The sequence below is a fragment of the Monopterus albus genome, unplaced genomic scaffold (assembly GCF_001952655.1).
Source record: "Monopterus albus unplaced genomic scaffold, M_albus_1.0 scaffold113.1, whole genome shotgun sequence".
Classification (NCBI taxonomy): Eukaryota; Metazoa; Chordata; class Actinopteri; order Synbranchiformes; family Synbranchidae; genus Monopterus; species Monopterus albus.
In genome coordinates this window covers 2,088,306-2,104,991 of record NW_018127993.1, presented here as the reverse complement: position 1 = coordinate 2,104,991, position 16,686 = coordinate 2,088,306, and the positions used below count along the sequence as shown (strand labels likewise).

Below are 16,686 nucleotides of genomic sequence, written 5' to 3'. Positions count from 1 at the left end.
GCTCCAAACAATAGTACAAATGTTCCCACTGCACATTCAGCTTTATGGTAGCGACTGCTGTTTAATTTGGTTATGAGCTGGTCTGACTACTGTCAAGGTTTACTCTGCTCATTCTGCTGACTCTTATCTACACACTCTGCTGTGTGTTTTTCCACCTGTAGGGAGCAGCTGGGGGTTAGGTCTTTTGTACAGTCAAGTCATCAGAGCTCATGTTTCTGAAGGAAGTTATAAAGATTTATGCTATACAAGTCTGTCTGCATGATCCTAGAAGTAATGCATGCAGCTAGATGACCCACAGTTAACTGCATGAACAACAATGCATCTGTCCTGGTGTGCTGTGTCTGTGGTAGTTCCTGATGTGCAAGCGCAAGCTGGAGAGTAAGAAAGAGGCCCTGCTCATTCTGTCCAAAGAGCTGGACACCTGCCAGCAGGAGAGAGACCAGTACAAGCTGATGGCCAACCAGCTGCGGGAGCGCCACCAGGGCCTGAAGAAGAAGTACAGGGAGCTCATCGTGAGTGCTTCAAACCTTTACGGTCATGTTTAGTTTTCATCAACATGGACCTTAATGTCTAAAGGCACCAACCAAGTATCGGCCTGGTACATGTGATCTCTGATGAAGCACTGAGCAAGATACATGGCAGTCTGTATCAATATGCACAATATAGAAATGATCTTTTATTTGATGATGAAAACATTTATTAATGTCAGTTTTTTCACATTTTAGGATGGTGACCCCTCGTTGCCACCAGAAAAACGCAATCAGGCAAGTGGCTGTGGATGTCATGGGCGTATTGTCTTCGTTGTGTCACAGTGTACATTTGGTGTGGTTAAATGAAACTGTTTCTGCCTTTGTTGTGTTGTTTCTCATCAAATACACAGTGTGGTGTTTTCAAGGACTTTGTGACAATGACAGTTGCTACCAGACAGGCTTCTAATATGAAGGAGTCTTGTTAAGACTTGGCATGTTCAGTGTCTCAGATACAGTACACATACAGTGTGTATTTCATTTGTTTACATAAAGAAATCTTTAAAATCACAGTGTCAATAATTATTTATGAATTAATACTCAGAGGCGAACCTGCTCTGGGTGTAATACAAGTCAGAAAACCTCCATTTCCAAGCTCACCCGGATCCTTAGTCTTCATTCTTGCAGTGTTTTGAATCTGAAAATGTGTTCAGTGTGGTTTTGATGATGCACAACCTATTCTTGTTGCACAGCTGTTCCTGTATGTTAACAGTTATTGGGAGCGGGTGAAACAGCTCACCGAGGAGGTGAAGGAGCTGACTCAGAGGCTTGTGGAGGCCCAGGGGGATAACAAGGTGAGGCTACCACCAGCAACAGCAGCAGCAGCACACACATAATTTAGTGCACATGTGACTTTACCCCTCACTCAGTCTAGTGGATGTATCAGGATTCATTACATCAGAGAGAAGCAGTGACTTTAAGATGCTTCTTCTGCAGCTCCTGAGGATGACCATTACTCGACAGAGGCTGGGGGATGAGGAGGTGGGGGCGCGCCACTTTCCTGCCCATGAACGTGAGGATCTGGTTCGCCAGCTAGAGAGAGCAGGGCTACAGGTTCATACATTTCTGTTTTTCATCCAAAACCAAGAACACCACCTCAAAGTGAGACGATTTCACATCACCTTCACACGTGTCAGGTGCAGGTACCGTGACGACAAAGGTCAACTTCAGTTTCCCAAAACACCAACACTTAAAGTTCATTTTGGTTTTCAGCCTTTTCTCATCGTGAACAGCTTTAAACATGCAATAACATGTCCCTGGTTGCTACTAGTATCAGTACCGTCTCTGCTCTAAACAGTAGATGAGGTTTCACAGTGGGGAACACCTACTTGGCTGAATGCTGAAACAGTGACTGCATGCTCAGCAAACTTGGAGCAAACAAAGGTTTAAAATGTGTGTCACTTAAATCTTTCACTTTTCTTACCTGGCTGTTTAGATGGAGGAGATGGAGCACAACGTGAAGGCTCTGACAGACGAGCTGCAGGACGTGAAGGCGGAACGCAACGTGTTCAGGGAGAAGGCAGACCGACTCAATGTGGAGCTCAACCACATCCTGGGGAACCATGAGGCGCGCATCATCGATGTGGACGCGCTGTGCATGGAGAACAGGTGAGTGGGACACAGAGGGTGATAGCTAGAAGACAGAACCATTATTAATCCCATTATTTCAAGCCTGATCCGCTTCTAGTTGTCCAGCTCTCTAGACCAGCTTCTAGAGGAACCAAGTGTTCGACCAAGCTGCAGGTTCCCAGAAAGTAGCCTTATATCCAGTAGTCTCTCTCTATGTAGCCATGTCTCTCTCTTTTTCTCTCTTTCCTGGGGTAAATGTGTTTTTGTGCAGCCCTGCTTTGTTTTCATTCACTACATCACTGAGCTGTGATGTTATTCTCCCTCAGAACATTGATTAACTACTAGTTAAAATGATCCCAGGGGTTGTCATGTATTAAATCTAAATATTTTGTTACTGTTGCTCATCTGAATTTAATTCTGCAGTTTTTCCAAGTTTCCGATTCAGATATGAATGATTGTCTGAACTTGAGCGAACAGTGGTTTTGCATGCGCCTTGCACCTCATCACTCTTGTTAGATGTGATTTTAATCACTGTCACTGCAGGTATTTGCACGAGCGTTTCAGCCAACTACAAGAGGAGGTCAACCTGCTCAAATCAAACATCATGAAGTACAAGGTACAGATGGAACGTCTGTTCAAACGTAAAGCAGATTTTTCTCTTTTGGCTTATGAATCTTGACAAAAATCAAGTGGTTTAGTAAAATTTGTATGTGTATGTAAATGAGCCGAGTTCTATTTGAAATGCTGATCCAGCATGGCGGGGTGAGCTTTGTTTTTCCCTCTTCACAGACGGCTCTGGAGAGGAGGAAAAACTCGGGCACCTATGGGAAATCAAACAGCAGTCCCCTCACTGGAGTCCTCTCTGCCAAACAAGGTGGGAACACAAACACTTTGGATTCCATGTGAGCTCAGACATAGATAAATGTCTGCATCCGTCACTTTGGCTTCGGACTACGTCAGTTGGTGTTTGGTCAGATAAACTCTGGGACTCAGGCTGACAAATCGGTTTCATAAAGCACTTGTGTTTCTAGCTGCATCTTAATGCATGATTTACTGACTTTTTATTTGCTGAACCTTCAAGCCACCGCCTGGACACCAGCTGGGTTACTAATTATATTCAGAATGGTGGAGAGCACCACTGGCAGGGAAATGAGCCTGCTATGATGACTGACAGTGGCTGGCAGAAGCAGCACAGTGGGCTGTGGAGTTAAAGTTGAGAGTGTGTCACCTAGTCGGCAGCTGTTTCTAACTCCACCTCTGGCTTGCTCTTGTCATGCTGTTTTCCCCATCTCTCGTTACGTCACCCTGATCTCTCTGTTGGCTTGTTTTGTGAAAGTTTTCTACATGCATTTCTCTGTAGATTAGTATCCCACATATCCTCAGTTTATGAGATAGAAGTAGCTTTTCCCCTCCTCTTTGTTGTTCAGTTTTCTTTCTACCACTCAGCCTCTTACTGTATCTTCTCCACATTCTCCTCCCTCTGTCTGTTTTAGTCCAGGAGATGCTCCTGGAGGAGCAAGGCTGCAGCTTGCCAGCCACGCCTCAGTCGATCTCTGACCTCAAGTCCCTGGCCACGGCTCTGCTGGAGACCATCCATGAGAAGAATCTGGTCATCCAGCACCAGAGGCACACCAACAGGTACAGTGATGTCAGAGGAGGAGTGCTGTGCTCCTCTGCTGAAGGCAGAAAACACTGTTTTCTAAGGGTCAGCTTTTTAACTTCAGCCACCTGTCACACTTATGTTTGCCTACCTGCTCGAAGAATCCTGCTCCACCTCTAAGGCAAACACTGAGCTGTGACACACACACTGTTTGTCAGTCTGAAGAAACCTGACCCTTCTTGCTTGGTCTGCAGGATCCTGGGAAACCGTGTTGCGGATCTGGAAAAGAAGCTGAAGACCTTGGAGGTTTCAGGACTGTGGAGCCTTCCAGGTGGGTTTCAGGTGTTAAAGCTCCCACAAAGACACAAAGGAAATCATGTGTACTACACTGCTGTTTTCTTACTGAAGTCCTGAAATGATCCCTTTGTATCCCAACCTAACATCCAACTCAAACCAGTTATTAAACTACTCACCATTCATTCCAGTATACAGTATTCTCTTAATGAATCTTATTTCAAGTGGCACAGTAATTTATCATGAATACAAATGCACTAATTTGTCTTTAAAATCACCTTTTTCAGTCACTTTACATTTAGATGCATTTATTTCTGAGTGAACCAGCTAGAAAAAAAAAAGATATTTAAGAAAGCAAATGGAGCAAAGTGGGTTGAAATTACAGCTGCTGCTATAAAAATCATAATACAGTATATATGAATAGAAACTCTGTTCTGCACTCCAGTGATGCCATAAAACCTCCTGCAGATTTTGACCTGATTCATACGTAACACAGTACACTTACCACACCGTTGGCAAACATAACCATGTGTATTTTCCATACACGTAAATGTTTAAAAAATGCTGTAAATGTAAGATAAACCTTGCCACTGTTTGTCTCTGTATATTAATAATTTGCCGCATTTGAGATGAAAATGTCTTATTTGTCTTTATGAGTATAGAAAAATAAACCAAGCATCTTTTGTGTACTTGTTCTAGTTAGTCAACCAGTTAAAACGTATTGACCTTTTTCTTAATTTAAATACAGAAATGAGTTTTTAAGGTTGATAACAGTGCCTTTCTCTCCTCTCTGGCTGCGTCTCAGGCTTGACCTACCGCATATCTGTGGGAATTGGGAGTATGTATTCCTTCTGCCCCACTTAGCCCATCCATGCCCTTCACTGTGTCATGCCAGGACAAATCTGGGCAGACACCCAGAAAGCGTGTCACCTCATGCCCATCATTTACAACACGTCGACTTCACTGACCGCCCGCTCGTGTCTGTTCATGATACTGCTGACAGAATAGGCTGCCTGAATATCACACACTCATCCTTTTGGTCCAGTGGCTCCGTCTTAAATCTTACACTCGAGGGGGGGAGACTGTTTTTGAAGTGTTTTATGGGAGGGAGAGCACACCGCTGTTTTCTGAGTCCATTTTAAAATGTATTCACATTTAGCTGGAAGGAATTTGATTCAATCGTTTTCATGAAAACTGTCATATTATAGACAGATATATGTTTATAAAGAGGCAAGGCTTCCAACTGTGCCCCCCACTCCTTTTGCAGCTTGAACCAGGAGACAAGACTCCTCAAAAGCAGTTCCCCCTTATCCCCACTGGAGGGAGATGTTGTGCTGTGTGAGAACCTGACTGAGAGGTGGAGGGGCTGCGGCTGGATGGAGGTGCCCTGTCATGAGACCGTCATTCACACCGCCATAAAACTGACAAGCATCCATTACTGAAAATGATTGCCCACATTACAAACACATTTAGCGGAATGTGCCGTTATTAGGGAATTTGTAGGCGAAGGCCCAGAGTGCCTGACGACCACGCTGTCCACCACAGTTAGGGAGACAGAGATATATATAGAGAGAGAGAGAGATGTGTCTGCGGCCTTGACGTGATATGAAGTTGGGCTGATGGATATTAAAGGCAAATGGGATAGTATGGAGAGCCTTGGCTGCCTACCTGAGGCCTGGAAAACACTAGAGGTGACTGTTTTCTCTGGATGAGAGAGAGCCAAAAACAATGACATCGATGCAGTTACTCAGATAAAGCTGTGATTGATGGATCCCCCGGTCCAGCCCACCCCCACGCTGGATGAGTGCAAGCTGAAATGTAACATGGCAAGTGAAAGCCTGTCAGCACAGCAGCTAGTGAAAAGACAGAGGTGGATAGAGGATGCACCCGTATAGCTCTGTTGTGGTCCACTGACACTGTTTCCAGTTAAAAGGAAGGCATTTCCTGTCACCCTAGGGCTAGACGGTACTACATCCCAGTGTAGGATTTGATTGTGTGACTCTCCTCATCTTTTTGTGTCCTCATTTGTGATCTGGAGTTTGTGATTTGGTATGTTAAGGTATCAGCCCTGCTCTCTTTGCTGGACGGGTGCATATTCATGTACTGTTTGTTGTATGTGTGAGACAGATGTTTAGAAGGCCGGACAGGCAACTGCATTTTAGGGTTGAAAGCAAGTTGCAGGTGCTTCCTGCCACATCCTGTGAGATGCACTACTGTGTTCGGGCTGGGCCGTGCTCTGCATTCCTGATAACCAACACCACCTTATTATTGACTTTCAAAGGCAGTCTGCAGAACTCCTCTAAAGCCCCTCTCTCAAAATGTAGACTCTGCTTGGATGCGATGGCAAGGTCTTAAAGCTATAGGCCAGCTACTTGAGTTTAATGGAGATGTTTGCTCCTAGAGAACTGCTGACACTTTGATTGAAGTTGGGCACAAAGTTGAAAATTAAAACAACTATTCCCATCTAATCGATTTATCTATATTTCAGAAAATTAAATGGGAATGTCACTACTTCTGCAGGTATTAGGCCATAAACCAAAGTATTGGACATAGTGAAATTTTGGGAACCACCAAGGTTATTACATTTCTTCCCTGAGGGGACATGAATGTGTGTACCAAATTTCATGGCAGTCCATTTAATAGACGTCGAGACATTTCATTCAAAACCACAAATGTTAACGTGACGATGGTGCTAGAGGAGAAGTCAAGGGAACACCAAAGTCATGTCTGTACAGAGTTGCATGGCAATCCATCATATCACTGTGGAGATATTTCATTGTGGAGTCGGTCAATCCCTAGAGCCATGCCGCTAAAACACCAGCAAGGATTGATACATAATGACTGAAAGCGCTGTCTCAGGAACGGAAGTAAAGGAACTTTTTTAGATGACAACAACTTTGTTGCTTCTCTTGACACCTCCGTTGGCATGTGGAAAGCCTCAGGATCCAAAAAGCCCCCGCCCCACCCTCTCACTCACTGTTCACATGTCAGTGTAAGCGTCAAGTTGGACTGCATTCATATCAATCTGGTCTCTGTTCGCCATTTATTATTCTCATGCACTGTGTCGCCCACTCATCCATTTTCTCATTCTTCTGTTTGTTTTTGTGCCTCACACTCGAATGGTCAGAGAAACAGGCCGGGTTCTGCCTCTCCACAGGGTTTCTCTGAGGCAGAGGCTGATGTGCACACATACAGGCTTCGGTGTATTTCTGTGCATCTCAGTGCATATAGTTTTATAGTGTGTGTATTTGTGATGTCTAGTTTATAGTGCATGGTCTCCTATGAGTAGCATATGGTGTCAGCCTAAGAAGCATACAGCCATTACTAATGAAGACAGATGACAGCGAACTGAAGATACTTCCTGTAAGCACTGTGATGCATACGTGCATGTATTTTTGTATACTGTGTGAAAGCACACAGTATAGCTCCACTCATGTGCTGGGTGTGCTCCATCCAATCCTAACACACATCCAAACCTTGGGAAACTTTTCCTACCACTTTCTGTTGTCATTTGGATATGAAAGTAACAGCGAGTGGTTTTTCCCTGGTGGTGGTCTTACAGGGACTCAAGACAGCATCACACTGAATGAGAACCTTCAACCAGAACTTCATCCAACCCCTGCCACATTTCAACCAAACATCCAGCCTAGAGTGCAGGCCTCCCGAGGTGAGTGTGTACCTGGCTCCTCCAGCACACACAGTTAATGGTATAAACACTGTAATTAGCCACTGCGTGCTAAACACCGCTTGCTAGCGTCCATGCTTAACCCAAGTCCCTTCCCTTCCCACTTCACTCCTCTCTGCTTCTCATTGGTGCAAGCTGCCCAAATGCCATGGCATTTTGAAAATGTGAAGCAAATTCTTGCCTGCTGACATTCAGAGACTTCTGCTGTGTTCTCTTTGAAAGGGGATGGGGGACCATAAATATGGATGCCAGTTCAAGTAATGTTGCTTTCTTCCTGCGTATTTTTTGCGCGTGTGTGTGTGAAAGAAAAGGTGGCCGAGAGTCTATGTGCAGTCTTTAACCTTTTTGCCTGCACATCCACAAATATGGGTCAGTAATCCCCAAAGTGAGAGCATGTTTTGGCAGAAAGAAGTAGAACTAAGCTGTTGCTATTGCCGAGATGTGGGGCGTCACACTTGTCTTGCGTCCCCTTGTCTGGGGCACTGCTGCTATATTTAGCTTGTTGCCATGGAAGCACTTCAGTCGAATAAGTAATTGAAAGAACTTTCGATATTGACACAGTGCTCCAAGTTCAAAAGAGGAAAGTTTTTGTTGTGTGTGTGTGTGTGTGTGTGTGTGTGTGTGTGTCCATTGCATCACTTTTTATTTTTAATTCAATAACACTGGGGTTTAAAAGACACCCTAAATGATAAATGGAAGGGCGCAGCTCGTTGTCCTGAGAATCAACAGACCAAGGGCTTTTTCTTCTAAACTCCTTGTTTAAGTAGCAGAGCACTGTGACATCACCAAAGTCATCACTTTCAGTAGAAGAAAAGCACTAACAATAGAAATATTATTGACAGATGACCCCATAATGACAATAATCATTAACTGCTGCCCTAAAGAGTAGTGCTCATAGCTGTAGTACTAGGAATCATTGTAGTTCTAGCTAGCCAATGGAAATTCCAAAACAAATATTTGTTTTTGCTCATTAATCGTGCTATTGTTGACGGCCAACAAAATCAGAAGTATTTCAAAAGAACCTTGTAGAGACAAAGAATGCTGTTGGTACTTCTTCTCTGATGGCTTCAGATCAAGTGAGCAATTAAAGTGACCAGTTGTCTCATCTTCCGTGTCCCATTTGTGTCAGACGACAGAGGTTCACATGAATCACCATGGGAGTGCCACACCACTGGCAGCGACCTTGGCACAGATGGCCTCAGTGTGGGAGACACACCTGCACTGCTCAACAACCTGGACCCTCTAGTGGGGGTGGAGACGAATGGGATTGACAGGAGAGGAAGGGACATAGTGACCCTGACGGAAGATCGAGCTGCCTTCCAGCTGGAGGAGGGGCGGAGTCCAGTGGAAGAGGCTGGGCATGAGGTGGAAGGAGCTGAAGATGAAGAACTGGGTTGCACAGTGGAGGAAGGAGAAGAGGCGGCCTTGGCGCTGGATGTGCCGCCCGCTGCATCAGACCTTCCATGGCTTTCAGTTAAACAGCCCTTTGTCGATCAATCAGACATGGGTCATCAGCCCTGTGAGTCCCAGGATGATGGCTTTGATGGCGTACCTGAACATGTAGAAGCTTCTGTATCAGTTCCAGAGAAGCAGGCCACAGATGTGTCGGGGGCAGGGGAGTGGGATGTTCACTGTGCATCTCAGCAGAGTGACACCTGCCATAGTGACAACTTGGCATGATCTGACATCCCTGAAAGCCTTGAAGCTTATTTAAATCCTTGTTGTTCTCGTTGATGACTGCATTTACCACTCCTGGGCTGCTTTCTCGCAACATAAGCAGTGCTCACTGCTTCCCTTTGCCCCTGACAGCTCTGTTTTAGTCAATACAACAGATAAAACACTTTGCAGGCTCCACGGACAGAAGTACACTTGGTAGGTAGACAGGCTTGCTGCTGTGCAGGAACAATCTTGTTGCAAACTTCATGCCTTACAGGAAGAATTTAGCAAGCAAAATAAGAAATATGGCAGCGCCAACCCCCGTGCCCTATATTCCCTTCTTCTTTCCCCTGCCATAAATTAATCCAAGTTGTTTGCTTTCTTCTTCCTCTTCCTAAGGGATGCCACTGAAGTGAGTGCTGCATTTCATTGGTACTCTCACAAGGGTCCACATTTTCACATTTGCTATCCATAACTTGCAATGAGCAGGTTGTACATTTATGTAAATGAATAACATTAATAATAGAGATTGATTTCTGTTTATATGTATGGGTGAATCTGTTTTCTCTTATTTACAACCTCAAATCAGACAAAGTTGGAACAGTATGTAAAATTAAAACTGAAAATAGTAATATGTAAATCATCTGTGTCGTGTATTACATTGAAAACAATACAGCAGTGATACCTCATTATTTTGAACAAAGAATAAAATGAAACACTCATTTCATTTCTGATGCCTGCATCACATTCCAAAAAAGCATGTACCACGTTGTGATGTTGTTGTTCCTTTTCACAACACTTAACAGATGTTTAAAGACTGAGGACACCTAGTGATTAAATGTGTCAGGTGTCATTGTGTCCCATTCCTCCTGCAGACAAGTCTTAAAGTGCACAACAGTCCTGGGTGTTTGTCGACGCAATCTGTGTTTCAAAATGCACCACACGTTCTCTACTGAGGACAGGTGGGGACTGCAGGCAGGCCAGTCCCTCACTCGCACCCTTTTCCTCCACAGCCATGCTGTCACTATTTTCAGTTTTAATTTTACATACCATCCCAACTTTGTCTGATGTGGGGTTGCAGGAGGTGATATTTGAGACTACATGTGCCTTAACTGTGGAAACATTTACTGATATTTATGCATATAAATGCAAAAACCTGCACTGTTATTGGTTGTTATTTTTCTTCCCAGCAAGAGTTCTTGTACTGTCAGCTGTCATGGAAGATAAGCAACTTATATGTCACAAAAATTATCTGTGCCTAGCAAGCAAGGAAGCAATCTTTATTTATATAGTACCTATCTAAACAAATGTTACAAAGTACTTTACAGAATTGAAAAGGAAAATAAATGCAACAAAAAGAAACCAATACACATAAAGCTAGAAACCTAAGAACCTTATTCAGCACCGGTGTCGAAAGCCTTAGACATTAAATAGATGTTTAGTAATGAGCAAAAGGTGGCCTGGTTTGGTGCAGATCAAATGGAATACGGGAGGATGTTCCATGGTCTAGCAGCCGCTACAGCCAATCACCCCATCTTTTTAAAATTTGATCTCCGTACCTTTAGGAGCAACTGATTTGATGACCATAATGAGCGAGGATACGAAGTAGTACAAGTCCATGCAGAGCTTTTAAAAACAAACAGTAGTTTAAAATCAATCCTTTGTTGGACAGGAAAGCAGTGAGGTGAAGCCAGAACCGGGGAAATATGTTAACGTTTGTGAGAAGACGAGCTGCAGCGTTCTGAACCAGCTGAAGTCTGGATAGAAATGTTTGAGGTAAACCAAAAGTAGCTGAGATGGCTAAAATTTGTTGCTAAAAAGTACTATTTTAACTGATTAAAATAGCTCAAATGAAAGCCAAAAATTAATAGTACATAATTGGAATGCTAAATGTAAAATCTAACATCTAAAGCTAGTAGATGAACTGTTGAAATAAACAGCTAAAGTTATGAATCAGTGGTAAACATATCCAGCTTCTGGCAGTTGAAGTGGTAGAAATACAAATATGCATCATGGTCATGATGGCACTAGATGTACATCTGACAAAATAAGGTTGGGGGCCACTGGTCTAGTGACTTTGAAAGTTTATTTTTATCGGCTCCTTCCTTAAGCTAGAAACCACACAAGCAGCAAACCTGATCAAAAGTTCAACTGACACAGAGGTTGACTTTGTGAACTTGGTGTAATATGTATTTGAGATTTCACACACTGAGCTTTGTTTGATGGTAATGTTCTCAACCAGAAAATGAACCTATATCCGCAGAAAATCACTCTGACTAACGTCTAAGTGCTCGCAAGGTTGGTCTCTCAGTCATTTAAATGCACCAGCTTCAATCTCTGATTGTTTTACAGATTAGAGTCGATTAACGTGATTCTCATCCCCTCCAGCCTTGGGAGAGAATTGTTCTGGCATTGCAGAAACATTCAAATGCTATTATTTTAAGCTGAATTGACATTGAGCTTTGGAAAGATACATTTCCCATGTACATGCTTGTATTATTTTCCGTTGTTTTGCATTCATGTCCGAAGATGTTTTGGTAGATACGCCAAAACATGAATATGACTGTATAAGTTAAAGAAAGAGACGCCAAAGTTTTCTAGCACTGTAAAATGGATGCACAGACACACTCATTCTGTCTTGCAGCCAAACTCCAGAGCCCACTGTGTATTAAGAATCAGTGATGAAGCCTATTCTTCCTGCATGCAGGTGACAGCTGGCCTCTCCAGGCAAACGCAGCGTCAAAGCCAGAATCCATGAACTGCTTATTCTGCAGAAGGCCACTTGCTATTTTTAATCTCACACAAAATAGAGAAGAAGAGAGGGAAAGAATTCAAGCTAGGGAGCCGTGGTGTGTACCCAGTATCGGCCCTGTGCCAGGCAGCTGATTTGGCACGCTGCAGCAGGCCTTTTTTTCCCACTGAGTTTTAAGTTCATAAACCAGATGGAATCTGAACTAATGAAATTGCAAGATGATAGCAGCTTGCCATTGGGTTGCTCATAAACACGATGACCAATTTTTGATTTTCTTTGCATGCATATGAATGCCTTAAAGGAATTAGTGTGCTTTGCATATCTTAAAAAAAAGTTGAAATGCATTGTCTGACTGAGGGAAGACGTGACTGTGGAAGAAGCGAGCCACAGTGGCTGCTCTTATGGAGACGTCTGACGTCTGACATGGATTGAAGTTGACAGTATTCTTTTTATCTGTCCTGCCTTGGGTTCCTAAACCATTAGCCTTCACTTTAATCATTCCCTTCAAGGCTTTTTCACTGTGTCACATTCAATTGCAACTTGGTTTTCATAAAAATTTAAAGAACATTCTGGTGAAATATTTCAGCAGGTTTGAAAAAGTAGCTGTGGCCGTGAATAATTCAAGGATGACTCGAAACAAGAGCTAATACTGTATATCAGCAGGTATTTGCTTATGATACAGTATGTCAGTGTTGGTTTATATATAAGAATAAAAAGGAACTGCAGTACAGAAATGCAGAGCATATTTGAGGTCTTTTAGAAACAGTGTCGCTATTAGTTTGTGCACCAGAGAGCTTTCAACTCCAAACTGTCCACTTATTATATACAGTGCTGTAGTCATAATGCACTGATTAACTTTATTAGCACCTTGGCACAGCTTTACTGCTTTAAATGTGTTATATAGCTAAACTTTACTATTATTATTATTATTACTTCATCTTGTATAACCACAAAAACATCCAACATACTGTAGATATACTGTATGTGCTTCTACCTGCTGAAGATTCATCAGAGATGTTGCCCCTCTGTGTGACTCTGATCAGCCAGTATCTGGCTCAAGGATTCAGGCTTCCTCCTCAGCAACTAGTCCATGCCAAAAACTAATCTAAGCCCCTTACCTGTGACGGCGACATCTCCCCATGAGAGGATAAGTGAAAAAGTGCTCGAGTTGGCCCCGTGCTGCTTGGATCGCCCAGGTGTGTGTTTGCCTCTCTGTATTTGTGCTTGAAAGAGAGATCAAAGGAGGAATCATTTGTATGTGTGTGCATGTCTGTTCGGTGATTATTATACCTTTGTACTCAGCTGCTCCCCTTTTGTGTTGTAGATGCTGAGAGGGGTTGTACCATATCATATATAGTGCTAATCTCATCACTATCAGCTTGCTTTGTTCTGGTCCCTAGCCTGGTGCTTATCCCACCCTGGAGCCTGGGTAGCAGGAGAGCCTAGCCAGGTCACAGTAATGCTCGCCGGCTCTAATAAGTGTGACCAGGGAGGCAGGGGGCTGCTGAGTGTATGACACCCCATCATCTCTGAGTCCTCCAAAGGTTTGAGGGATGGGGGTGAACAGGTGCGAGGAGCCAGTAGTTTCCAGGCCAACCACTCAGCAGGGTTAATTACTATACCAACCAGGTGCCCCTTCCAGTGATGGTCAGTGCCCTTGTGACCCATGCTTCATTCGCTCACCTTGTTTTTTTACGCTTACCTGAGCTTTATCACGTGGTGCTGCTGAGACACTTGAGTTTGCTCTCCGGGTGCTGCGATTTGAGGAGTGTAACTTTCTGCTCCATCGCTGACAAGGCTGCTATTATCTGAGATAATAGAGGAAAGAAAAAACAGGGAAAATATGTCAGTCATCTTTTTCCTGCTTGTTTCATGTGGAGTTAATAATTCTAATGTATCATAGATATGATATGCATAACTGCATCATTTGCTTGGTTTGTACTTTAATATAGACTTGGTATCTCTGTATTTAATGTGTGCATTTCCTTATCACTTTAGCTGTCAAATATCAATATGGTATTGTCAGCTGCAGACAGGTTAACTGTGTCAGCTTAAACCTCTACTGCAGTATAGGCCATATAGCCTATAGTCATATATTGTCCTCCCACATGGACTTTACATTCCTTACAAGGTTTTGATTGTTGATTGATTTTTATGTCTTATTTAAACAGCTTTAAATTAAATTGTCATTGTGGGAGTTGCAATTATTAGCTTAGTGAGAATCAGAGGAGAAGATCAGTGCCACTCTCATGCCTGTGTGCTTAATATGAAGCTCATAGTTTAGCTTAGCATAAAGACTGGACAAGGGGGGTAAATCACCCTGCTGCCACCTAAGGTCTATCACCTGTGACCTGCCTCAGTACTTTCCACATTTCCTGGAGGCAAAGTTGAAGGTGACTGCAACAACAATAATATGGCCACCAAGGCCTTGCTAGGGAAGCAAGGCAAGCAAAGTCACAGGATGTTGGAGGGCCAGGAGTTTGCAAACAGTCGATAAGCAGAAAGGCCACGCCGGGGGTCAGAGTGTAGACCAGCATACAGTTTGATCTCTATTAAGATAGATGATGGTGGGATGGTGGGCCAGTGTGATAAGAGTTGACAGGACCTGGTGATGTGATATCAGTGATGGCGACTGTCCCCCACCCAGCAGGGGAATATGGGTTGGGCTGAGCTTGTTCTCTGTGATGGGATAATGAGGTAGTCCTCTATTCTGAATCAGATTTCACAGTATTTTGGCAATTCCAGAAATATTCTTAACATTCAGATTTTAACTTGAGAGGATGTACAGTTAGAGTTAAAGCAATCCCTTCATTATGTAATTTTGCCAAGCTGTTGCAAAGCACAAGGTATTAATGAAAGAAATCCTTCAGGAAAGTAAGCCACTCTGGTATTTCATCAAAGTTCAAGGGTGTCATACATCATTTCCTTTCACATGATGCAACAGTGCTTGTTGACTCCACCGTGTGATTTCAAGATGAGAAACCAGTCACAGAGCACATATTTGTACATTTCAGGTAGAACTTGTGCTTACCTTCGGATATTAAAACCCAGATCAGTTCCCCAGGCTGTACTTGTCAAAATAAGTGATTTTTGCAATTAAATGCACTATGACTGAAAATACAAAGTTTTGCAAAGCACTAGCATATTTTCCTGAAACTCCAAACAGCCTCAGCATGCCCAATTCTCTGTTGTCCAATTTTATAAAATGCCTCACCCTTACAACATTTCATTGGCAGCCAAGAGACATGTTAAAACAGCTTGTTAATGCAATATTAGCACATTAAGCAAACCCTCAAATGGCACCTAAAGTGTGTATGCATACAAATAGATGTTGCAATACATGACCTGACAAGCAAAAGGTATTTTACTTATATTACCTCAAAAACTACAAATCTTCAATACCACAGAATAATTAATTAAAATATAATTTCCCTGAGGTATTTCTTAATCCAAAACTGTTGTTAAATGACTTTAGTCCAGGTTTTGTACTGCAACGCTTTTCATAAATTGATCCTCAAGCTTATACTGATATTCAGCTAATGTTATTTTTATTGTGTTGTTGAATGACACTCCTGTGAGACAATGTGCCCCTTGACACAGACATGAAAAAAGAATCTTACCCCTTCAGCATACGAGCAAGATACCTAGACTGAAAGAAGTAAACATAAAATGTCATTATGTAGTCATTTTGTGGTTGTTGTGCGTCTCTTTATGGTCATTTTGTGTCTGTTTCAGTGACATTCTGCAGGTGAAACAGAACTCAGTAGCCTCAGTATGCTGTGCATGTCTGTGTTAACAGGCACTTCAAACAGAGGGTCTGGACCACCGGGCTAGTGCCTGATAACCCATCCATCCTCTTTTATTATGTAAAATGAAAGATCATTTTTAAGATCTTTGAAGGTGTGGGCTTGCAGTTTAATTACATGTAATACTTGAAATAATTAGTCCCCAGTATTGCCGATGTTGTCCACTGAGTGCTCTGCAGCTGTTGGCCAGCGCCATTTCACACACAAATGGACTGCTATTTAATAGTCTGTGAAAGAGACACAGACAGAAAGGTGGAAAATCCCTAGTATTTGAAATCATCCTTGAATATTAAAGCATCATGACTTTGTTGTAATGTTAACTTCTCTATAACCCTTTAACTTCTCTAGTCACAGTAACTGTCACTCTCTAACTGGCTTCTCTCAAACTGTAAATAAACCCACTCACTGTTTTAATCACACTCTTGATCTTGTTCTGACATATGGCATCAAAACTGAACACTTAATAGTTTTTCCCCATAACCCTCTTCTGTCTGACCATTTTCTAATAACTTTTGAATTTCCATTAATGGATTATACTCTATGTGGGAAACAATTCCACTACAGCAGATGTCTATCTGGCAATGCTGTTACCAAGTTTAAGGAAATAATTCAATCTTTATCTACTTCAGTGCCGTTTGCCAACACAGGGGAAGGAGGCCGCCTTAACTTTAGTCCCACACAAGTCGATAATCTTGTTGATAGTACTGCAGCCTTCCTGCGTAATATATTTGATACTGTTGCCCCTCTGAAAAAGAAGGTAGTGAAACAGAGGAGGCCCCGTGGTACAGCTCGCAGCT

The 16,686-nt window shown here is 42.8% G+C and overlaps 1 protein-coding gene across 1 annotated transcript; it reads left to right on the top strand.

Annotated features, from left to right (window-relative positions):
- Window positions 1-354: 354 nt before the first annotated feature.
- On the top strand, window positions 355-9,952 carry LOC109966551 (coiled-coil domain-containing protein 149-like). Its single transcript, XM_020611460.1, has 12 exons — window positions 355-512; window positions 726-827; window positions 1,220-1,321; window positions 1,464-1,580; window positions 1,963-2,135; window positions 2,640-2,712; window positions 2,886-2,970; window positions 3,590-3,734; window positions 3,951-4,027; window positions 4,796-4,828; window positions 7,553-7,657; window positions 8,805-9,952. Exons 1-12 carry the CDS (start codon window positions 357-359, stop codon window positions 9,353-9,355), a joined length of 1,719 nt encoding a protein of 572 aa, XP_020467116.1. The 5' UTR covers window positions 355-356; the 3' UTR covers window positions 9,356-9,952.
- Window positions 9,953-16,686: the final 6,734 nt, after the last annotated feature.